General features: G+C 40.1%; 1 protein-coding gene across 3 annotated transcripts in view; it reads right to left on the bottom strand.

Moving 5' to 3' along the window:
- Positions 1 to 509: 509 nt before the first annotated feature.
- Positions 510 to 25002, bottom strand: part of DNAJC27 (DnaJ heat shock protein family (Hsp40) member C27) — a 30952-nt gene continuing 6459 nt past the window's right edge. The window contains exons 2-8 of one of the 3 annotated variants that reach the window (XM_054545577.2): positions 24149 to 24231; positions 20343 to 20412; positions 14769 to 14933; positions 14003 to 14125; positions 8336 to 8496; positions 6319 to 6418; positions 510 to 4633 (exon numbers count right to left, since the gene is read on the bottom strand). In XM_054545577.2, coding sequence (XP_054401552.1) covers positions 4628 to 4633; positions 6319 to 6418; positions 8336 to 8496; positions 14003 to 14125; positions 14769 to 14933; positions 20343 to 20412; positions 24149 to 24231 — 708 coding nt within the window. In that variant the 3' untranslated portion in view covers positions 510 to 4627. 3 annotated transcript variants of the gene reach the window in all.

The raw sequence follows: 25002 nt of genomic DNA, 5'->3' as shown, positions 1-25002 counted from the left end.
GCAATGGCTCAGCAGTGGCTCACACCTGTAATCCCAGCACTTTGGGAGGCTGAGGCAGGTGGATCACGAGGTCAGGAGATCAAGACCAGCCTGGCCAACATGGCTAAAATTACAAAAATCTACTAAAAATACAAAAATTAGCCAGGTGTGGTGACGAGCACCTGTAATCCCAGCTAATCGGGAGGCTGAGGCAGGAGAATTGCTTGAACCCAGGAGGCAGAGGTTGCAGTGAGCTGAGATCACACCACTGCACTCCAGCCTGGGTGACAGAGTGAGACTCCAACTCAAAAAAAAAAAAAAAACAAAAAACCTTGAACATTTTGAACGTCTCCCTCTTAGACCATGTTAGCAGGATGAAGAGGACAGAGTAGCTCCCCTGAAAGAAGGGTGGGCCATTCTCAGGAATGTCTTACTGAGGGTCACAGTCGGTGAGGAACTGGATTGGCTTCTAGCTTAGTATGTTTTCCATTAAAGACCAGTGTTTCCACAAATAAATGCAGCCCACAGACCAGTGTTTGATATTTGGCTTTACTTTATAAAAATACACAACTTAAATACATATGACACTCTGTTTACAAGACATAAACTGGTAGATTTAACATTTTCAGTTATTTCAACAGAAAGAAAATATGTAAATTACCTTGTAAGAGCAAAGAGTTCATTTATAGACTCTGCTTTCACAGTTAAGGGGGAAGAACGCCCAGGGGCAATCAATGCAGGAAGCTAACCAACACTGTCCAGCTCTCCAGCAAAACTCATCTCGCCAACAGGGCCTCTATTGCACCGCCTAATATTGCACTGCTCATTAGACACCATCTCACTTATCCATGTCACGAGTGTAAGCTTTTGTCTTCTCTAGAAAAGTTTAACGGAAAAAAACAATGTACAAACAGTAAAACTGTGTCTTACAATTGTGCTAAATACCAATTATGAGAAGTATGAACCTCTCTTCACTTTGCAAAGCTTGCAATGGAAAGTGGTTAGCTATATTTTGCAGCTAAGTTCATTTTCAAAAGTTTTACAAAACCTTTGATTCAGAGTAAGCTTGATGGGGTACAGTGGCAAAGGAGGTGACATTCCCATGCCTAGTGGAATTAGTTGTGAGAGGGGCACTGTCACTGTCAAAGGCAACATGCACATGGCTTACAGCTCCACCTTTCTAACTTTTGGCAAAATCCCTCCCTTCCCCTTGTGATGTTGTCATTGTTCAATGGGGCGCAGCTCCTTTTTTTTTTTTACTTTTTTTTTTTTTAAACTGATTCAGAGCTTGCAGTGGCTGCTTACTTACTCTGGCTATCTTTCAGAAGTTTAGCTGCCTTATCTATGGCTCGTTTAACTAACAGTGAATTAGGTACTAGTTTATAGGTATAAAGAAATAGTTACTTAGTTGAGAATTCAATATATGAGAACATACTAGAGTAAGTTTCCTGAGGTAAATGTATGCCTTAAAGAATGATGTGCAATCTATAAAACTGTAGCATTTTCTCTTGGGTAGCAACACAATGACCCCCAAGTCTGGATTTTTAAATTAACAGGCTAAGAAAACTAAGGACACATTGATAAACAGAAATAAAATGACAATGCTGAAGTCAAAGAAATATTGACAGTTATCAATTCAAAAGGAGGCATGAAGGGGAACAAAGGAACAGAAGGAGGCTGTATTTTAAAGTGCTTAGGTAGGTTAGAAGATGAATTTGAAATGCCTCCAGGGATTTCTAACAAGTTTAAAAAGTGTTACTTCTTGGTGACTCAGATGTTGAAGACATGGCTTTTCTTTAATAATAGCTATTCAAACTTTTTATTCTTTTTTGAAAAACAAGATTCTCTATAAAAACGTTTTAGCCATTGTAATTATTCTGCTAGCTGTTACTCTCACTAATGTATTTTGAAATCCTAACTGGCTGAAGAATTTTTAATAAGGTTGAACTACAAAGCACACATTTGCACCAAGAATTTAAATTAATGCATAGATGTCTGTGAAATTTTGCATGAAGTTAGTGCCAAAAAAACCTTTCCATTGCAGAGCATGCTTTATTTCTTAATATTCTGCTGAAGGATTATAGAAATCAGAAAAATTCTAGGACCCTGAAGCTTAACTTGCTTATTTTATTCCTTTTACGTAAATGAAGTGGTATATGGCCATTCTTAACATTAATAATGAAGGTGTTGGAAACTGAGTCTCAAGACCTAAGAATCAAGCTCAGGCTAAATTTCACCAACTCACACATAAGGATATGAGTGGAAGCACTAATGAATTTTCTCTGCTATAATTGCTCATCTGTGCAATACGGCTGAATGAGGTTCCCAATCTAGTATTTAATAACAGTGATGATAACTGGCACCAGCTTTCATAGAGGGCCACACATTCAGTGAGTTGTCGTGTCAATTTGGGCTGACGCTACCAAGCACGATCCCTCATTCATACGACTTCCACATTCTGCTGTGAGGGCAGACATGTCTGAGTGCTTTCAGCATGATAAAGGCCTTCCTTAAGCAAAATTTAGGTCCCGAAGAACTCTGGGTTGGAGTTCTGTAGCCTCAGAAGCCAGTTAAAGGCCAGAGGAAAACCTCGCAAGAAATAACATATATCAATCAGTTCATTTAAAAAGTTGTTTTGATATTACCAAGATGAAAAGTGCTATGATAAAGCAATGCTCTGGTTTCCTGAAGACAAGCTCAGTGCAGCCCGAGTACAGGCATACAGTGAAAAGCTGCTGTGTGGAAAATCCACAAGACTGCAGTGGGCTTGGATTGGAAGAAAGTGGCTTTTCTTCTTAGGTGGTAAGGTAGATGCTCTTTGGCAATCGATATGGGATAGCTTTTTAAAATTCACAGGATAGGAAGATTTTATATACTTTCAAGCCCCAATTAGTACAGCTAATTGAAAGTATATAAAAATGTGAATTAGTGTGGTTGCAGCTAAAAGTATGAGTGATGTAACAAGAATGACGACGTAATGAGTCAAGTGGTGAGACTGGTTCTATAAGCACCGTAAGGAGTGCCAGTCCTAATACATGAACTTCATCCATCCCTTGTATATCAAGGAGGAGACTGTGGCCAGAGAATGTATTTTGTAAGCTACAGTTTAAAAATACTACTCTTCAGAAATTTGGAGCCCAAGCAGGAATTACAGAGATTCCTCCCAACAGAGGCCCTGAGATCTCCCCTGACAGCCACCCAAAGGATCCACACTTGCCTCTGGTCAACCAGGTTCAGGCCAAGGCTTAGAAGAGGGAGGAGGCAGTGGCCAGAAGCCAGGGACTCTAGAGGAGAGAAATGATGGCAGATGTGGGGTTCAGAAAAAACACAAGAGGGGAAGGGGAAGAGGGGAAAAAAGGAAGAAACAACACTGGTGAGGGAGTGCAGAAGAGGCCAACTTTGCTGAGGAGTGGCCCTGCCTTTCTCACCTGCCTGTGGCAAAGGCTGGCAATAAGACAAGGGCTCAGCCTCATAAGGAGTCTCTCCTACTGCATCAAGCCTGCCCTAAGCTTGGCTGGCCTTTTCCTCTGCTGATGTGCATAATCTTCAAGTGTGACCTCCAAGTACCTTTTTTTTTTTCTTTAAGAGACAAGATCTTACTATGTTGTCCAGGTGGGACTTGAGCTCCTGGGCTTAAGCAGTCCTCCTGTGTCAGCCTCCTGAGTAGCTGGGACTACAGGCGGATACTACTGCAGCTGCCTCCTGCAAGTACTTCTGTCTTGGGGCCTGATTCCTCATTCCCAGGTGCACAGTGCTCTCTACTGCTACCAGCAACCATTTCTATGGCAAGGGAAAGGCCTCAGATCCAGGGACAGGATAGGCAGCAGCCAGTGTACCTAGAATTTGTGGCTGCCACCACCTTTTCTCTTAGGACTGGCTTGTCTCTCCCACTGGTGGCTGCAGAAGAGGAACAGAGTGAATATCATAAAGGAATGCTCAATTCAGAACTGTATCACCTCATTTTACAAACTCCAAAAGGGCTGCCAAGAGTCATCATTATAGATCCATGGTTAAAATACCACCTAAGGAACTCACTGTAAAAGCAGCTACTTGTCTGTAAGGTCACACCAAACTTACAGGGGTTCTGATGTTGTTTGCTTCCATTTTTGTTATTTTCTTCTCTGATGATGAATTCCGTAAAAAAGAAAAAGTGAAAGGGTCCTCTTGTCCTCTCTTCCCTCCCTCCAGGAACCTCGTGGATTTCCCCAAGTGAAATGTCTAAGGGATACTATAATTACAGAGCTGACAAATGAATGAGAAAAAAAATCAGAATTATCTAGAAATATGAAATGAAGTACAGGGTGTTAAGTGACGCTCAGTTCTCTTCACTTCATACAAATGCAGGTTATTTCTCAGTAAAATGTCTATGAAATGGGCACCTGAATTACTGATATACAAATGACAACACATGAATGAAAAGAGCAGTGAGATTCTGGGAAGGAAAACTCCATGTTGGTTATTTCACCTCTAGGGAAAGTCTGTTTGCATTTCAGTCCCACATGTGGCTTTTTTCTCTACTTTCTACTTCATGTTTTTCAGGAGGGCTGTCCGAGCATTCACAACTGCTTTGAAGGCATCTTCACTGCCAGGTGCTACACATTTGTCAGGGTGAAGAAGCACAGCAAGTTTCCGATACGCTTTATTGACTTCATCCCTGGGAAAAGAAGCCAAGATCTATGTTAGTAAGAGTCAGCCCAACCCACTGCATGTTAGCTGTTTGGACACACATAGTATCTCTTACAGTGAACATATCCTAAATTATTAGCCTTTCTCAAAGGCAGGATTAAAGGACTAGAAAACAGACAACCAACCAATAAATAATATGTAACATATAACGCAAATTGAAAAAATTATTGCACAATGCAAAAAGTATATAAATGCTAACAAAACACTTAGTAAAATAATAATCAGATGAAAACAGGCAGTACTTGGCACCTCACAAGCACTCAGCGTATCTTTGCTGATTGAGAATAAGGGCTTGGGCACCAGGGAAGGCATCCAGAGCTGCCTTCTGAAAGAAGGGGTTCTGGGAGAGAACCAACAGCAGCCTGGAATGGAGCCCGAACACAGCACAGACGGAAAGCAAAACAACCCCAACACTTGGGCTTGATAAACAATCACAACAGTAGGTGTTTCATGACAAGTGTGTGCTGGGAAAACTGTTTCTCAAAGTTAGGATACAGGAGGTTGTTACATAACCCAGGCATGAGTGAGTACAAGTTTAGATTAAGGTATTTGTGGAAGGAAACAAGGGAAGATAAAAGATAAAGAAATAAATGGCAGAAGTGGATGATGAGCTGAATATCCGGGAGGAGAAGATGAAAGGAAAGGGGCTGAAATGAGCTCCAGGGTCAAGGTCATGAGGAATCTGAGGCCCAAGAAGGTGACACCACTGAGCAAGCAAGGGATGCTGGAAAGGGGTAGCCCAGAATGACAATGAGCTCACGAGACCAAAGAAGAAACACGACAGAGATCAGTATCATCCAGAGAGGAAAGGAGCAGTAGCAGTGCTTCTCCAATCCAGTGGTTCCCATAAACCAGCAGCGCTCCAGGAGAGAGCTGCAGGCTTCTGAGCTCCTCAAAGAGCCAAAACTGGCTGGGGAAGGGCCTGGACACATCTGTCCCTGTCCCCACTGGGCATCATCCTCTGGTGTCAGGCCTCCCAGAGGGCCCTAAGTACCCAGCCACTCCCCAGTCAGATTAAGCTCTGTCTCTACCAGATGGTTTTATTTCCCACCTTCCTTTTGTAATTCAGGGTTCCAGTGATCCTATAAGCTATATGGTGCTTTACCAAGTGCCCTAGCCTTTCTCCTTTATTTTTTATTGAAGGATTTCTAATGTGGCTCTCCAAATCAGATGGCCTTTTATACCTTTCCATCATAGGTGTGCAGATACTGGTGGCTGTGATACCTTTCCATCATAGGATGGAAAGTTTTATGTATCAGCTTGGAGAGACTGAGGTCATAGGGTCATGTTAACAGTTCTCCAAGTCTTAGGCATACATTCTAGGGCCTTTTCTGCTTTCTGCTCTTAGAGGGGTCCTGAATTTTCTTGTTCTAGCAAGAACCTCCTTCTTTCATAAGGATACTCTGGGGGGCCTTCCTGGTGCCCTGCGTGTTGTTTTTCTACATGTGTAATTCTGATAATTCGCTAACAAGAATGACATTCTCCCTCTCTGAAGCAATTTGAATTGTAAGAATTTTTATTTATCCCAAAGACCCCGTGTCCTTGAGGAAGGTAGAGCATCCTCCCTCTTCCCCACGAGGGAGTTCTGGGAAGGGCCCTTCCAGCCACTCTAACTCCCGAGAGAGGGTGTCCACATGGGGTCAGCAGTTATACCTGGTCCTCTGCACTAAGAGTGCCTTTCAAGATTTGCAGGTAGCAGGAGAAACTCTCAAGATGTAACAAATACATCAATTCTGTTGAAGACGAAGATTTTCTTAAAGTTCAAGAACAGTAAACACAGTTAACACTCAACAAATACCCAAACTCTCTGTAACTTAAGATAAAAATGTTTTAAGGTTTTTTCCCAAATGTACTTAGTACCATATAAAATTAGTTTGCTAGGCCCAGTGGAATAAAGGTAAGGGAAGCACATGTTTCTATTGGTTAAGGATATGAAACCTATAGGGGCCTGTAAGTTCTAGTAAATTTCAATTAACCAAAGTGAATACATAAGGAACTCTAAGTTTCTTCTTTCTTAATGAATATTGTTCTAAGTCTACTAACAAGTAGATAAAGTAATCGTTTCTTAAGTTTAGAGCCAGTATCCCTTGGAGATGACACAGAAGAATTCAGAAAGAGACTATGAAGGTCTAAAAAGAAATGTAAAAGATACAGATATATAGATTCAGTGCAATCTTACTGAAACCCTACTGGCTTTTTTTTTTTTTCATAAATGGAGAAGCTGATCTTAAAATATATATGGAATTACAACAGATCCTTAATAGTCAAATAATCTTGAAAAAAAATAGGAAGACTCACATTTTCGAATTTCAAAACTCAGTAAAAATCTACAATAAGCCAAAGAGTATAGCACTGAAAAAAAAAAGATCCCGATAAACTCTGTGCCCTACACATGAGGTCATCTGAATTCCCTGACAGTTTTAAAGCATCCTCAATATCACCTGGTGAATGAGTGTGCCCAATAACAGTTTTCCCCTTCCCTTCCCCTTTCCTTCTGGACTTGAAGATACTCTGTGAGGTCAGAATGGAGAAGAGATGTGTAGTGCTTTGGGTGCTGACATGACAATTTCAAGACATACTTGTTTCTTTTGTGAGAATCAAGGTGAAAAAGTAGGAAGGGTGAAGTATGTGCGGGGAGTCTGGGTGCATATTGTACTACACTACAATATGTGTCGTAATGGTAGAATTAGACCATTGAAAGTTGCATAACCATAATGAATCATAATTTAATTTTTGTGCAAGCAACAAAGAATAGTGATGGAATTTTTTTCTTAAATAACTCTTTTGACTAAAATAATTAACATAAATACACACACAGAGGGCTGGGTGTGGTGGCTCACACCTGTAATCCCAGTAGTTTGGGAGGCTGAGGCAGTTGGATCACCTGAGGCCAGGAGTTCAAGACCAGCCTGGCCACCATGGCGAAACCCCATCTCTACTAAACATAAAAATTAGCTGGGCGTCGTGGCGTGTGCCTGTAATCCCAGCTACTCAGGAGGCTGAGGCAGGAGTATTGCTTGAACCCAGGAGGCAAAGGTTTCAGTGAGCTGAGATCGCGCCACTGCACTCCAGCCAGGGTGACAGAGTGAGACTCTGTCTCAAAAATAAAAATAAAAAAATAAAATAAAATAAACAAATACACACACAGATGACGAACTTGCAGGGCTTTAGAGACAAAGACAGAGACAGTCAAACATACAGTGTTCCAGGGTAAGAACCAATTATACCACTAACTCCTGGGATTCTTGAACATGTTTAATCTCACTGAATCCCAGTTTTCCCACCTATAAAATGAAATGTTTGTACAAGTTGATTGTCAACATGCTTTCTTCCTCTAACATTCTATGATTGAAGAATTCTCTTTTGTTAGTTCTTTTTTAAGGTTACATTAGCTTCAAGGCTCTTCTTGTTCCACACAGATGAAAGCAGAGCATACCATTTCATGAAGTGTTTATGCACATACATGACACAGTTTTCTCACCAGGCAACTGTGCCCTCTATTTTGTCTCTTTGGTATTCAGCTAATTCAGTGAAACAGAGTCATTTTAATATATTTTCATACATCTTCGTATTTCCAGCCAACTGGAAGAAGATATACTGCGCCTATAATTTTGGTGATGGAGTCTTTCTTTATGATAGAAGTCAGCACTAAGTATCGCAGAGCGCTTACCTTGAGGCCCCAGGTTTGACTCCCAGCATGTCCCAACTGTCTTTACTATTTCGAATTCTGCGAATGGCATCTGCTTGTTCTTTGGTGAAACTAGCACTGCTATTTGTGGTAGGGCGTTTCCCGCCATTTTCACATAAATCAACTATGGATATATAAAAGGTCTACAAGAAGAAAACACAACCCAGGGTAGAAATGATTTTGTGAAAATAGGAATTCCTTTTAAGCATCAACTTAAAAGACTTTTAATATATTCCAGCAACTCTTAGAAGTCATGTATAAAGCAAATACACACACTTTGGAAGATTTTTTTTCTTTTATACCATTTAAATATATATATATATATATATATTCATATATTTTAATACATAAAAAGTATAAGGAATAAAATTAAAGTGGCTAATAATCCTACTTTCAGATAACCACAATTGAAGTTAAAAAGTAACAGATGGGCAGGGCATGGTGGCTCACGCCTGTAATCCCAGCATTTTGGGAGGCTGAGGCAGGCGGATTGCTTGAGCTCAGGAGTTTGACACCAGCCTGGGCAGCATGGCGAACTCATGTCTCCACACACACAAAAAATACAAAAATTACCCGAGTGTGGTGGTGCACGCCTGTAGTCCCAGCTACTTGGGTGGCTGAGGTGGGAGGATGCTTGAGCCCAGGAAGTAAAGGCTGCAGTGAGCCCAGATCATGCCACTATACTCCAGCCTGGGTGACAGAGACAGACCCTGTCTCAAAAACCAACCAACCAACCAAAACAACAAAAGTAATAGATGAACATTGTTAGAAAAATTCAAATAGTACAGAAAAGTGTAAAATGAAAACTGTGTCTCTCTACTCCTCAAGTTCCTCTCCTGGAGGTAACCATTGTTAATTTTTTTTGAGCATCCTTCCAGAAAAATTTACCATCAGTATGCCAGTATATACACAGATCCATACTCTTTCAACATGTACTAAAGGAGATCAGACTAAACACATCTTAGCACCTTGTATTTTTTTCCACATAATACATCCTGGAATCTTTCTACAGCTACATGTAGAGACTTTCTTTGTTCTTCTAAATGACTGTTCAGTATTGTATTGTGTAGCTGTACCATAATTTGTGTAACCAACTCTCTATTCTTGGACAAGTCAGTTGTTGCTAGTTTTTTTGCTACTATAAACAGTGCTTCAGTAAATTTTTCTTTTGTGTATATATTTCTGTACACTTGTGGGGATACTGCTTTAGGATAAATTCCTAAAAGCAGAACTGTTGAGCAAGAGTATATGCGCATTTTAATTCTTGAGTCTGACAACCATTGTTAAAAAAAAGCTGTACCAGTTTACATTCCCATCACTGTGTGTGTGAGAGAGTGCCTATTTCTCCATACCCTCATTAACACTGACAGTTATCAAACATCTTAAGTGTTACTAATCTGATATATATCTAATATAGTTTGATTTGCATTTCTTTAATTAGAAGTGAAAGTGGGTATGTTTCCAAATGCTTATGGCCTTTTCTTTTTCTGCAAACCTCATATTCTTTGCCCATTTTTGCAATTTTTTTTCTTTTTTTTGAGACAGGGTCTCTCTATGTTGGCCAGGCTGGTCTCAAACTCCTTGGCTCAAGTGATACTGTCTCAGCCTCCTGAGCAGCTGGGATTACAGGTATGTGCCACTGCACCTGGCTACACTTTTCTGATTTTTTTTAGGTGAAAGCTTTTTTGACCCTGCTCATGTTTCATGTTCGGTGCACTGTAATTATTATTGAATAATACTCATTTACCACACTACAGCTACTTTTCAATGGACATATCTCCTCCTAATTTCTTTAAAAATCTTTTCCTCTTCTTTTTTGGATTCTTCTATAGTTCCTGTTATCTTCTAAAATTTTTATCTTTCTTTTAGACTCTCCTTTCTTATGTCTAGTATTAGCTAATCAACTTGGTAACCTAACAAGAAGCCTTGACGTCTGAAAAGGGGTGTCAAAGGAATACCACTAGAGACCAAGACACAAGACGTATTAGCTTGGCTTTAGTCTATCTTAATATTGCTCTCTCTGTTAACAGTATCAATCAGATAAAACCAAGTTACTTCCTGACATAAAATGTCTATTGAGTAGATAGGAAATAAAGAAAATATTTATTAAATTGAACCAGCAGGAAAGCACTACTTTTAAGTACTTACTTATACATTACTGTAATTATTCTCTTCTTGTTAGCTTTTTTTTTTTTTAAACAGACTAATTTATCCATTAGTTCTATCCAAGATGTATCTAAAAAGATAAAAGCCACATAAAAGGGATCACAGTTCACGGATGTTTGCTAGTTGTGTATCAGTAAGACTGTCTTCTAGCCTACGAGTTAACCTGAAGTATGAATATTCATAGATTTCTGAGGGCACAAGGATTCATTCATCACACACATGGTTATAGGAGACAAGCCATAGTGTGGGCTATAGAATACTAGGATTCAGACCAAAGCCTGTTTAAATTTCATGTCTGAGTTCCAGCCATGACAGAGTAATGAATACTGGACTAGACTTCCTGCCATCAACTACTATCGAACTGGAAAAAAAACTGTTGGCAGTGGACAACAGCAAGTGCAAGATGGCTCCCTGAGAGATAAGCCCCCCAATCACCTGGTTGTCTGCTTGGAGTCCATTTCCTGACCACGTCACAGAGAGCTGGAGTCTGAGCAGACACAAGTCTCATTGAGCTAAGGAGGAGGTGGCTAGACTCTGCAGAGCAGGCCATTGGAGAGGAGAGAGCTGTGCAGAGCTGGGCACCAAGTCCATATGGGGGTCTCTCATGAGTCTGTGGCCAAAGGCTGGGCTATATATGCATAGGGTGAGATCACTCAAGGCTTACCAGATAACAGCTACTATGGGGTTGAGAACAAAACCAATATCGTGAGGTCTAGTGGTGCTAGAGAAGAGCTATCCTGGGAACAGCAGGGTTTAGCCTTGTCAGAGTGGAGATATTGCCTTAATCCCTCATTAATTGCCCCACCATCTATCGAGGCACCACAGAAAGGCTGTGCCCTAAAAATTATAGACTCATCCTAACAAAACCTAAAACCAAGAGCTGACAAGATCTGCAAAAGAGACAGAATTTGGAAGCTGAGTCCTGCCAAATTAGAAGGGCTTGGGAAACACTTTGAACGTCCTTCAAATCCTTGCTATTAAGGCAAAAAAACAAGACAACACAAGTTCATTGTAATTTGCCAATAATTAAACTGCCTCCTGAGGAATCAAAAATCAACACTAAACATTCTTCAATCAAGAATCAACAGTCAGGCCGGGCGCGGTGGCTCATGCCTGTAATCCCAGCACTTTGGGAGGCCAAGGCAGGCGGATCACGAGGTCAGGAAATCGAGACCATCCTGGCTAACTCAGTGAAACCCCGTCTCTACTAAAAATACAAAAAATTAGCCCGGCATGGTGGCGGGTACCTGTAATCCCAGCTACTCAGGAGGCTGATGCAGGAGAATGGCGTGAACCCGGGAGGCGGAGCTTGCCGTGAGCCGAGATCTGTTGCCAGCCTGGGCAACAGAGCTAGACTCCGTCTCAAAAAAAGAAAAGAAAAAAAAAAAAAAGAATCAACAGTCTTCTGAGGAAGATAAAAGAATCTAGAGTCTCTACAATGTGTTATCCACAAGGTCTGGTTCAATCAAAAACCACTTATACTCATACAAAGAAACATGTAAATGTGATCCATAGTCAGGAAAAAAAGTAGTAAATAGAAACTGAACCCAAGATGGTTCAAATGTTGGACTTAGCAGATGAAGACTGTAAAACAGCTATTATAAATATTTCAAAGACGTAAAGAAAAATACATTCAAAGAATTAAAGGAAAATATACTCTTAATGAGTGAGCAGAGAATCTAATAGAGAACTGAGAACTATACTGGGAACCAAATGCAAATTCTACAGCTGAAAACTTCCCTCAGTAAGTTTAACAGTAGATTGTCAGTGGTGAAGTCAAATCAACAGAGACTATGCAATCTGAAAAATGCACAAAAAAATGGAAGAAAAATAAATATAGCCTCAGGGACTCTGGGACAAAATCAAATGGTCTAATATACATGTAATTGGAGGCCAATAAGGTAAAAAGAGCCAGAATGTGGCCAAAAAAATCTGAAGAAATAATAGTAAAACAAAAACAAAACAGAAAACTTCCCAAATTTGATGAAAAACACCTACCTACCAATCTTAGAAACTCAGTAAATCCTAAATAGAATAAAAATGAAGAGAATCACATCTTGGCACATCATATTCTAACTGCTGAAAACCAAAGAAAACAGAAACTCTTGAAAGCAGCTGGGGGTAAAAAGGGCACATTAGGTACAGAGATTAATAAGAGTCAGAATGAGTGCTAACATCTCATGAGACACAACGGAGGCCAGAAGAGAATGGACCAGCGTCTCTAAAGTGCTGAAAAAAATTTCATTTCTAACAAGTATGTCCCTTGGACAAATCACTTTACTACCCTTAGATGCTCTCATATATGAAATGATAACAATACTTGCCACACATTGTTGTTATAAGTCTCCATGAGATGAAATGTGTAAACTTCTTCAGAATGGTGAAGTACTATTCAAATGGTTAGGTATCATTATTGTACACATACAAGCACAAAGTCCCATAGCTCCAAGTACTCAAAAGAATAGAAAGCATGGCAAACCAGCATCAACTTTATTTGATCTTGAAATAGAAAATACTTTTGCTTAATTCAGCCTGTCAGCCAAGGAAGAAATCTGTCTTCTAGTAGGAGGAGTGACATCTTGTGAGAAGGAAATTCAGCATAAAAGATTAAGTACAATCCCACTCAATAATTAAGAACAACTCTTTATAGTGTAACTACATTATTTGAAATGCTAAAAATTCCCAAAATATCAGATATATTCATAAGAAGAAAACTACATTATTCATGCTACCACTTACTTCCAAATGTATCTATAATTAAGGGCTGACTTTATAAGTTATTGTTTTAAATAGCCTATTTCCCTTAAAATTACTCAAGATGAGTAGGTTTTTTTAAAGTGGCCATCTGTTCAGGTTGTGATGTGAGCACCTCCCTCTATTTCCTGCTTGATTGGCGAGGCCTTATTTTTATGTGTGACTGGCTGGAGTCTATACTGAGAGTCTCCTATTCTCTAACTGCACCCCTGTGGGCTACAATATAGGATTATACTAGCTGTGGCAAGGCAATTTTGCCACAGTAATGCTTCTATTTGATTATGCATATAAATGTAATACCATTAGCCAAAGGTAGCTTTGAAGAAAATCTCTGTCCTGCTTAAGCAGTGTATAATAACTTTTGTTAAACTTGATGATCTTCAGAATCGTCTGGAGAGAGAGCTTTTTCAAAATATAGATTCCTGGGCTCCATCGCAACATAAGCTTCCAGTAGGTCTGAAGCCTAGAAGTATGTATTTTAAGAATTTCCTCAGGTAATTCTGGTGATCAGCTAAGTCTCATCTAAAATAGACAGCAGTCAGATCACTCATTCTCATTCTCTCTTCCTTTCTCTCCCCCTTTCTCTATTTCTATCTCACTAGATTCTTTGAAAAGAAAGAGCTTATTCTAACGAGAAATTCCTATTACTTTTTTGCTTCCTATAATTTAAACTGAAAATTGGCACAGTGGCCTTGACACAAACCTTAAAACAACAAAATGCTAGCTTACCTGGAACATCTCATTAATGCCTTCTCCAGTTTGTGCTGAAGTTTCAAAGTACAGGAACCCTTTGCTTTCAGCCCAAAGACGTCCTTCACTTTCATCTACACAGCGATGTTTGGTACAATCAATCTGAAATAGAAGGGGTGGGGGGCAGAGAGAAGATTACAACCTTGTCCTACTAGAATGGACCCAGTGAGGGGCTCTGTCATTCCTTTACTAAGGCAAAGCTATTCTTAGTAAATGCCTGCACTAGTGTGTAAAATTACCAGGACCAAAGGGACAGAAACAAAACCTAATATTGAATGTAGACTGATATTCTATGTCAATAGGACTAGTGCCTGCTGCTGCAATGTCCCACCTGATCCCTTGGGAAAACAGCTGTTACTCAGTTCTGTGAAAGTTGGCTTCATGACATCTGCCATACCGCTGGGGCCATAGTCTGCTTTTCACACCTTTCCATAGTCCACATCACCTAATTAATGCCCCTACTCCAGTCGGGTCAGAGTCTGATTATTAGGACCCATTGCTCCCACTCAGTCACCAACATCCTTCCCCACATATGGCACCAGAAAAAAAAAATGTATACAAATTTTGATATAGCAGGTTTTAGGCTGCTGTGTTGTTTTGTTTTTGTCTTAGGGACATTATGTTTTGAAAGGTTATTGATTTCCATATTACACAATAAGGAATTTTTCTTTTCTTTTTGTTTCCCAACACTCAAAGCTCCACTCTTTCCCTAGAAACCTGAACACACCATTTCCAGAGGGGTTACCTTGTTGGCACAAACTACAAATATAATATTTTCCATGTTTCCATGAGGTCCAAGCTCTTGCTTCATTTCTGCCAGCCATGCATCGAGGGCATCAAAGGAGTCTTTCTGCCCAACATCATAGACCAGTATCACACCCTGTGTGTCCTTGTAAAACTCATTTCGAACCTTCAAATAAAAGGACAGATACACAAAAGGTAGTTTTTGTGATGTTATAAGAATGTATCTCACAGTCATTAACCTGGCAAAGTGTGTTCTTCTGTGTATTCTTAGTGTTTGCTATTGTATCTGTTTGTACTGGTCTTTAGAGGGTTTTTTATAGAATCAAAGTAATGTCATTCTAAAAATGTATTAGCATAGAAGGACTTACAACGGAAAACAGCCTCCTGCCCCACCCCGTCCCACCTCCAGTTCCACTCCCTAGAGGCAATCAGTCTTTAATTATTAGTAGACCTTAAAAGAATATCAATTATATAAAGTTCTTCTTAGGAAGAATTAGGAAGGTGAGTGAGCAATTCAAAAGAACTTAAGGCAAAAATGACACAAGTGTCAGCAATGGGTACAGCCATTTATAAATCACATCCCAAAGCTGGCTTCCCCCAGGGTGCTAGGCAGAGCTTCCCTGACTCTCGGGTCTGCACACCAACTTTAGAACTCCAAACTCAGAGCCTCAGTGTAATACAATGGAAAAGAGCACAGGCTCTGGAGTCAGACAGATCTGGGTTCACACTTACTTACTAGTTGTGTGATCTTGGGCAAGTCACTTAACCTCTCTGCGTCTCAGTTTCCTCATCTGTAAAATGGGGATAATACTACTTACTCCACAGGGTTATTATGACGGTTAAATGAGATAATGCAGGCAAAGAACTTAGCATGGTGCCTGAAAAACAATGTCTATTTAACACCTTCCCCTTCCTTCCTTGCATTCATTCTCTGGGCTTCATTCCAAATGTGGGAAAAGGCAGCATGAAATATGGGCATACTCAAACATTAGAGCCAGAGAGAAGTTAAGGAGCAGCATTGACAGATGGGGTTTCCGGGACAAAGTTCCAGAAGGAACCCCGACAGAGGCCATATATTATATGTTCTTTTCACAAAATTCCCAAATGTACTCAGACCCACACAGGCTATGTAGTAAGAAATGAAAACATGTTATACACATCAGGTAGGGTTTCTGGACATAGGCAGATATCTGGACCAAGGATATTAAGTGCTCCTATTTGTTTACAGAAACCTAAGAAGCTATCCCCTAAAGTTAAAACCAACAAAATCAGAAAGAACTGAAGATGATGAAGCCCACCAGTCCTTTCCCTCAGTACTCATGGTCCTTGGCCCTTCTACAGCAGTTAACGATGGGCTCTCTCTTCTTTTCTAAAACTCTCGCTGCCTTGGCTCCCATACATCACATTCCCTAGGCTCTTAAATTCTCTTTCACCAACTCCTCTTCTCTCTATTGCTCCCACTCCAGCTTACCACCAAAATCCCCCAAATCCTGTCCTGTGCCCTCTTCCTTTCTTTTTGAATCCTTCCTCCCAAATCAGCAACATCAACCACTTGTACAGTTTCAACTGTGAGAATCTCCAAGATGAGCCCTCTCCTCTGAGGTTCCAGACCTGCATTTCTAATTAGCACCAGATTCTTCCAGCTGAATGTCCTGTTGGAATCTCAAATTCAATATGCACACAGGAAACTCTTCAACTTCTTCCTTCTTAAACTATTCTCCAAAGTTTCAACTTTCTCAAATGATGTTAAAAGTTTCTGATCAGTCCTCCACCAACCTTCCCAGTCTTATCCTCCCACTAGCACCTGACCTTCAAACTGGGGAATCTCTCATTCCCCAAACCTGCCCCATGCCTTCCTAACTCCATCTGGAAACAGATATCTCTTTATCTTTAATCGTTCAAGCCCTGGCTATAATGCTGCATCTTTCATGCAGCTTTCTCTGTTCCATTCCTCACCATCCAGCCCCTACTCCTGCAAAACAGAATGTAATCTCTATGTCCCTTGGAGTACCATACTGTTTTGTACTTTCATAGTGCTATCACTTCCTGCCCAGTTTTACAGTTAGTAGCATATCCAGCTGTCTTCCCTCCTACACTAGAAGGAATGTGAAGACATGCATCTTCATGTATCCTCTCCTGTGTCACCCACAGGGCCTAGCAGATATAGGCACACCTCACTTTATTGCACCTATGTAAGGCACACAGGCACACCTCACTTTATTGCACAGTATGTATATATTGTGTTTTTTTACAAAGTGAAGATTTGTGGCAACCCTAAGTCAAGCAAGTCTATTGATGCCATTTTTCCACAGTGTGTGTTCACTTTATGTGTGTGTCACATTTTGGTAACACTTATAATACTTCAAACTTTTCATCATTATTATGTCTGTTATGATCATCTGTGATCAGTGATATCTGTTACTATTTTAAGTGTTTTGGGATACCATGAACATATAAGGTCATTTAAGACAGCAAACAATAAATGTTGTCTATATTCTGACTGTTCCACCAAATGGCTGTTGCCCCATCTCTCTCCCACTCCTGGGGCCTTCCTATTCCCTGAGACAAAACAATATTGAAAGTAGGCCAATTAATAACAATACAACGGCCTCTAAGTGTTCAAGTAAAAGGAAGAGTCATGTATCTTTCATTTTAAATCAAAACCTTTAAATGATTAAGCTTAGTGAGGAAGGCATTTCGAAAACAGGCCAAAAGCTGGGCCTTTTGTACCAAACAGCTAGCCAAGTTATGAATGCAAAGGAAAACTTCTTGAATGAAATTAAAAGTGCTACTCTAGTGAACACTAGAATGATAAGAAAGTGAGACAGCATATTGCTGATATGGAGAAAGTGTTAGTGGTTTGGATAGAAGTCCAAACCAGCCACAACCTTCTCTTAAGCCAAAACCTAATGCACAGCAAGTCTCTAACTCTCTTCATTTCCATGAAGGCTGAGAGAGATGAGGAAGCTGCAGAGGAAAAGTTGGAAGCTAGCAGTTGTTGGTTCACGAGGTTTAAGGAAAGAAGCCATCTTCATAACATAAAAGGGCAACATGAAGCAGCACGTGCTGATGTAGTGCTGCAAGTTATTCAAAATATCTAGCTAAGATCATTGATGAAGGTGGCTAATCAAAGCAATAGATTTTCAATGCAGATGAAACAGGCTTGGAATAGATAGATCTAATGGAACAAGATGATATCTAGGACTTTCAAGGCTAGAGAGGAAAAGTCAATGCCTGGCTTCAAAAGCTTCAAAGGACAGGCTGACTCTCTTGTTAAGGGCTAACAGAGCTGTTACGGGCTATATGAGCTGATGCTCATTTGCCATAATGAAAATCCTAGGGCCCTTAAGAATTATGCTAAATCTACTCTGCCTGTGCTCTATAAATGGAACAGCAAGGTCTGGATAACAGCACATCTGTTTAAGCATAGTTTACTGAATATTTTAAGCCCACTATTGAGACCTATTACTCAGAAAAAGAGATTCCTTTCAAAACATTACTGCTCATTCACAAAGCACCTAGTTACCCAAGAGTTCTGATGGAGACGTACAAGGAGATTAAAGCTGTTTTTATTATGCCTGCTAACACAACATCCATTCTGCAACCCATGGATCAAGGAATAATTTTGACTTTGAAGTCTTACTGTTTAAAAAATACATTTTGCAAGGCTACAGCTGCCATAGTGATTACTCTAGGCAAAGCAAATTGAAAACCTTGTAGAAAGCATTTACCATTCTAGGTGCCATTAAGAACATTCGTGATTCAGGGGAGAGGTCAAAGCATCAACCTTAACAAGAGTTTGGAAGTTGATTCCAACTCTTACAGATAACTCTGGGGGAGTTCAAGACATCAGTGGAGGAAGTAACTGCAGATGTGGTGGAAATAGAAGAGAACTAGAATTAGAAGTAGGGCCTGAAGATGTGACTGAATTACTGCAGTCTCACAATAAAAAATAAATAAGGAGTTGCTTCATATCAATGAGCAAAGAAAGTGGTTTCTTGAGATGGAATCTACTCCTAGTGAAGATGCTATGAACACTGTTGAAATGACAACCAAGAATTTAGAATATTACATAAACTTAGTTGATAAAGAGCAGCAGAGTTTAACTGAACTGACTCCAATTTTGAATGAAGTTCTAATGTGGGTGAAAATGCTGTCAAATAGCATTGCATGGTACAGAGAAATCTTTCATGAAAGGAAGAGTCAATCAATGTGGCAAACTTTATTGTTGTCTTATTTTAAGAAACTGCCACATCAACCACCACCCTCATCAGTCAGCAGCCATCATCACTGAGGCAGCCTCTGATCACAATGGAATCAAACTAGAAATGAGTAACAGAAGGATTAACAGGAAAACTCCTAACACTTGGAAACTAAACAACATACTTTTTTCTTTTGTTTTTTGTGGTTTTTTTTGTTTGTTTGTTTTTGAATAACACACTCTCTTTTTTAAGATGGAGTTTCACTCTTTCACCCAGGCTGGAGTGAAGTGGCGTGATTTTGGATCCCTGCAACCTCCGCCTGTTCAAGCGATTCTCCTGCCTCAGCCTTCTGAGAAGCTGGGATTACAGGGATGTGCCACCACACCCGGCTGATTTTTGTGTTTTTAGTAGAGACAGAGTTTTGCCATGTTGGCCAGGCTGGTCTCGAATTCCTGACCTCAGGTGATCCACCCTTCTCGGCCTCCCAAAGTGCTGGGATTACAGGCGTGAGCTACTGCGCTTGGCCTGAATAACACACTTCTAAATAACTCATGCGTCAAACAGAAAGTCTCAAGGGAAATTAAAGAAATACATTGAACTGAATGAAAATGAAAATACAACATCTCAGAATTTGTGGGACACAAAGCTGTGCTGAGAGGGAAATATGTAGCATTAAATGAATTTATTAAAAAAGGAAAAAGTCTTAAATCAATAAGCTGAGATCCCACCTCAAGAACCTAAAACAAAAAGAGCAAAATAAGCTTAAAGCAAGCAGAGAGAAGGAAATGATAAAGATAAAGGCAGAAGTGAAATGGCCAAACCAGAAAAGAGCAAAAAACCTCCTTAAGAAAAATGAAAAAGCCCAAGGAAGGAAAAACAAAAGAGAATGGTCATGAGATTCATTTGGGGATTACTTAGAGCTGGTAAGCAGATGAAAATAAATCAAGTAGTTGCTTTAGCTTCTTCTCTGGAAAGAATGCAGATGACTAGGCATGAATAGGAACGATCACCCCAGTACCCTGCTGTGAAAGAAGTCACATCACTGAGTTCTTAAGCCCAAGCATAAATGTAATTATTTTTTTTCACATTTTAGGCTAAAGTATGACGTAAAAAGCAAAAGTCCTCTGAAAGTCAAAATGTCTTATCGAAAGGTCTGAAATATTGGCAATGAAATTTCCTACCACTATTTAACAGGATAACCTAAAAGATCAACAGGTGTCTATTAACTCAAGGGTCTGAAGGCAAGCCACGATCAAGCTAAAATTATGCAATTTTACACATGATATCAATATTGGTTGTTTCATATAATTCTGGATCTCTCCCCAAACCACCAACAATACTGGATATAGGTTTTGTCAAAAAGGCTTTCTTACCTCATAGAAGAAGGGATGTCCAGCCATATCAAAGATGTTAACTTTGATTTCTCTGTCTCTGACGTGTACCCTGAAATGTTCAAATGGAAACAATCCAAAAGAAAGTCATGGTTTCTCCATTTACCTTAATATCATTTATAAATTTCAAAAGGATATGTGTATGCAATTTAAGAAGCTTTCTTAGTGCCTTTTCTTCACTCCAGATCATCTTTACAATAGCAGTCAGCAACCTGACAGATGATCCTGCCTTCTTATCCCAAGAACACTGAACCCACATGGAGTAGGCATTCTCACTTCACTTTCACCTTCACTTCTAGAAACTTTGGTCCACAGCTCCCAACCAACAAAGGGTAGCTATTACTATGGTATTAAGAAAAATTGATTTGGGATAAGTAGGAGCAAGATGAAGGAAAATGAAAAGTTTTATTTCACTTAGTAAGAGACATCTTAATTACCACTGGTTATATTTGGTTATCACACAGTAAAATAACAAAGATGTACATTAATGATGTCTAATTTTCTTGTGATCTTTATTTGAGCAAAAGCAATAGTGAATTTGTTTTCAGATATGTAGAAATAAAGAATAAAACCAAAGGGGAAACAATAACCATTCATATTAGAATTAACTACTGTTAACATCATAGCATATTTGTTTCTAGTCTTTTTTTTTCATGAAAAATCACCATTGGAAAATGATAAAGGAACATTAGAAATAATTCAAACACTAGGCTGGGCGCGGTGGCTCACGCCTGTAATCCCAGCACTATGGGAGGCCGAGACGGGTGGATCATGAGGTCAGGAGATCGAGACCATCCTGGCTAACATGGTGAAACCCTGTCCCCACTAAAAAAATAAAACAAATTAGCCAGGCATGGTGGTGGACGCCTGTAGTCCCAGCTACTCAGGAGGCTGAGGCAGGAGAATGGCATGAACCCGGGAGGTGGAGCTTGCAGTGAGCCGAGATCATGCCACTGTACTCCAACCTGGGCGACTGAGTGAGACTCCGTCTCAAAAAAAAAAAAAAAAGAAAAGAAAAATAAATAATTCAAACACTAAAGAAAAACACAAAGATGAATGTTTAAAAGTTATTCCAGGCCAACAGGTAAAGAGGGAGAGAGATGTAGTGAAATGACCTATCTATATTCCCTACGATTCCAGCCATCTCTGAGGCCCAGCTGCATCCTTGCTGCTAGATTATGTGAACTGATTAATATCCATTTTTTTTTATTTTGCTTAAGTTGGTTTGAAATAGGTTTCTGTCAATTATATCCTCCTGACTCATCGTGGGACAAACATCTCTTCCAAAAAAATTTCTGCCAGAAACAAAATAGTCTGTGGAATATACCACGGTCCTTTGGCATAATATGGTAATTCTCACATCTTAGATAAACAAACTAGCTACTTATATGAATTCAGAACAAAACTATCTTAAATAGGATGTCCTACTATATCACTGATGAAATCCTATGCTTTGAAGCAGGAAAGAGGAAAAGAAAACTAGAAAGAAAGGTAAATTTCAGGCTGGATGCAGTGGCTCACACCTGTAATCCCAGCACTTTGGGAGGCCGAGGCGGACGGATCACGATGTCAGGAGTTTGAGACCAGCCTGGCCAACATGGTGAAACCGTCTCCACTAAGAATACAAAAATTACCTGGGCGTGGTGACACGTGCCTGTAATCCCAGCTACTTGGGAGGCTGAGGCAGGAGAATCGCTTAAACCCGGGAGGCGGAAGTTACAGCAAGCTGAGGTTGCAGTGAGCCGAGATCGCGCCACTGCACTCCAGCCTGAGTGACAAGAGCGAAACTCTGTCTCACGGGAAAAAAAAAAAAAAGAATGTGAATTTCATTTTTATTTTTATTTATTTTTGAGAAGGAGTCTCACTCTGTTGCGCAGGCTGGAGTGCAGTGGTGTAATCTTGGCTCACTGCAACCTCCGCCTCCCAGGTTCAAGTGATTCTCCCACCTCAGCCTCCCAAGTAGTTGGGATTATAGGCAACTGCCACCACATCTGGCTAATTTTTGTATTTTTAGTAGAGACGGGGTTTCACCATGTTGGCCAGGCTGGTCTCAAACTCCTGGCCTCAGGTGATCTGCCCGCCTTGGCCTCCCAAAGTGCTAGGATTACAGGCATGAGCCACCATGCCAAGCCAGAAATGTGAATTTCAAATGAAGAGCTTCATACATTTCACTGTCAAGAGCTACAATTTTCATTCTTTAAAGAACATTTGCAGAAATACCCTCCGCTGCTGTCAGTTGAAAAATGGTGCTATAAGAGCATTACACAGAACTCTTGAGTTTTACTTTACCATTTACTGGGGCCACTTTAAAAAGCCATGAAGGATACATCTGAACTTGACTCCACTCTTCACCTAATCGACATTCTGCTAGCTATATGTCACAACTTTAGTCTCTACCTTCTTAAATATTGCCCTCATAGTCTAATTTGGCAAACTTCCTCTTTAGATGTATCTATCTTACCTACCAATAAATATTTGTTGAGTACCTATTAGGTATAAGCACTATGCCAGGCACTTGGAGAAAATTTATACTAATAAATTTTAAGGGAGTTTATAATCTAGCAGGAGACATTACACATATACAAATAATAACAATACAAGGCAATTTTTGGTAAGTACCATAAATAGCATAGAGAACTTTAGGATTTCTGTCATTTGCAACCAAAAAGAGTCCTGACCAATAAAGGGCATGTTTAGAAGACCTTACGGGAAAAGGAGAATGTTTTTATCTTGGAGAAATTGGCAGGGGTGTTCCAAGTGGACAGGTTGGATAATGGTGCTGAGGTAGAAAGTCTGAGGGTAGCAGTTCAGCATGGATGGAAAGTAAAGTGTGTAACGGAAAAGACAAAAGGGGGAAGGCCAGAGTGGGGCCAAGATAGTGAACACCTGAAATTTCATGTTTAGGGAGTATGCTATCTACCCCAATTCTACAGTATGGCTATTTCCTGCTAATTATATCCAACTCGTCAAGCTCAACCCCCTCCTGACTCATCTCCAGATAAATCCCCAATTGGACCCAACTTTACTTTTCCCAATTCATTTTTTTTTCTTTTTTTGGGATGAAGTCTCACTGTCGCCCAGGCTGGAGTGCAATGGCACGGTCTCAGCTCACTGCAACCTCTGCCTCCCGGGTTCAAGAGATTCTCCTGCCTCAGCATCCTGAGTAGCTGGGACTACAGGCGTGTGCCACCACACCCGGCTAATTTTTGCATTTTTCTTAGAGACAGGGTTTCACTGTGTTGGTCAGGCTGGTCTTGAACTCCTGACCTCGTTATCCGCCCGCCTTGGCCTCCCAAAGTGCTGGGATTACAGGTTTGAGCCACTGCATCTGGCCCATTTTTGCTGGATTCTAATAGCTATGAAGATCATAAACCAATAAAAAAAGTTCTCTGGTAGAAAATGTTCCACACAATATTTATAGACTTTTTAGAGAGAATATTTCAAAATGCTCTAAAAACACACCTGCTGGAAGGACCTGCTAATATAAAAACATGTTTCCTGGAAAGTTACATCTGCCATTTAGGCTCTGTGTTGACATATTCATTGCTGTAGCCTACACCTAACACAAGGCCTGGCAAATGGGATGTGCTCAATACCAATACATGGGCTGAATGAATGATATGATCACTAGATACCTGTAAAGGTCTACTATTCCTATCTTTCCCAACTTATCTTCAAAGTCTCCATTTCAAGATTACCTACACAAGAGCACTGATGCAAATATGGATCATTCTGGAAAGTTCTGAACTTCTATATAACTTACAAACCCAGGGAAACAATATACTTACTTTGTGACTCCATAGTCAATTCCAATTGTTGCCAGGTATTTAGACACAAATCTTTTCTCACAGTATCGCTTTATAATACAGCTCTAAAAAGGTAAAAAATACAGGCATTTAGTAAATATATAGTGAGAACACATACAGAATAAGTATATTTCTTCATTATGGTTCCTCCATTCATCACTATGAAAAAGCATTTTCAAAAGACAAAAGTGGCGGGGCACGTAATCACGCCTGTAATCTCAGCACTTTCGGAGGCCAAGGTGGGCGGATCACCTGAGGTCAGGAGTTCAAGATTAGCCTGGCCAACATGGTGAAACCCCATCTCTACAAAAATACAAAAATCAGCCGGGCATGGTGGCAGGCACCTGTAATCCCAGCTACTCAGGAGGCTGAGGCAGGAGAATTGTGTAAACCCGGGAGGCGGAGGTTGCAGTGAGCTGAGATTGCTGCCATTGCACTCCAGCCTGGGTGGTAAGAGTGAACTCTTGCCTTAAAAAAAAAAAAAAAAAAAGACAAAACTATAAAATAACTGAAACAAGTGTTAAAAGATTTTAATAAAAATTATTTTTAAATTCTTCCCTTATTACTAAATATGCATATGTTTTCAGTTGAGTTTTCAATCCTGTGCTCTTTTCTTCTGAAGATGTCTTCTATTCTTATGCTTTCAATGATACCACCAAAATATCTGTCTAGCCTTGACCTCACTGCCAAGACCAGATCCACATCTCCAAATATCTATTAGATTAGTTCCTTTTTTTTTTTTTTTTTGAGCCTAGGAGGAGAAGCTGCAGTGAGCCACAATGGTGCTACTGCACTCCAGCCTGGGTGGCAGAGGGAGACCCTGTATCAAAAAGAGA

Source organism: Pongo abelii, chromosome 12, assembly GCF_028885655.2.
Source record: "Pongo abelii isolate AG06213 chromosome 12, NHGRI_mPonAbe1-v2.0_pri, whole genome shotgun sequence".
NCBI classification, from domain to species: Eukaryota; Metazoa; Chordata; class Mammalia; order Primates; family Hominidae; genus Pongo; species Pongo abelii.
The sequence above is the reverse complement of the archived record's forward strand: the minus strand, read 5'-3'. Positions and strand labels throughout refer to the sequence as shown.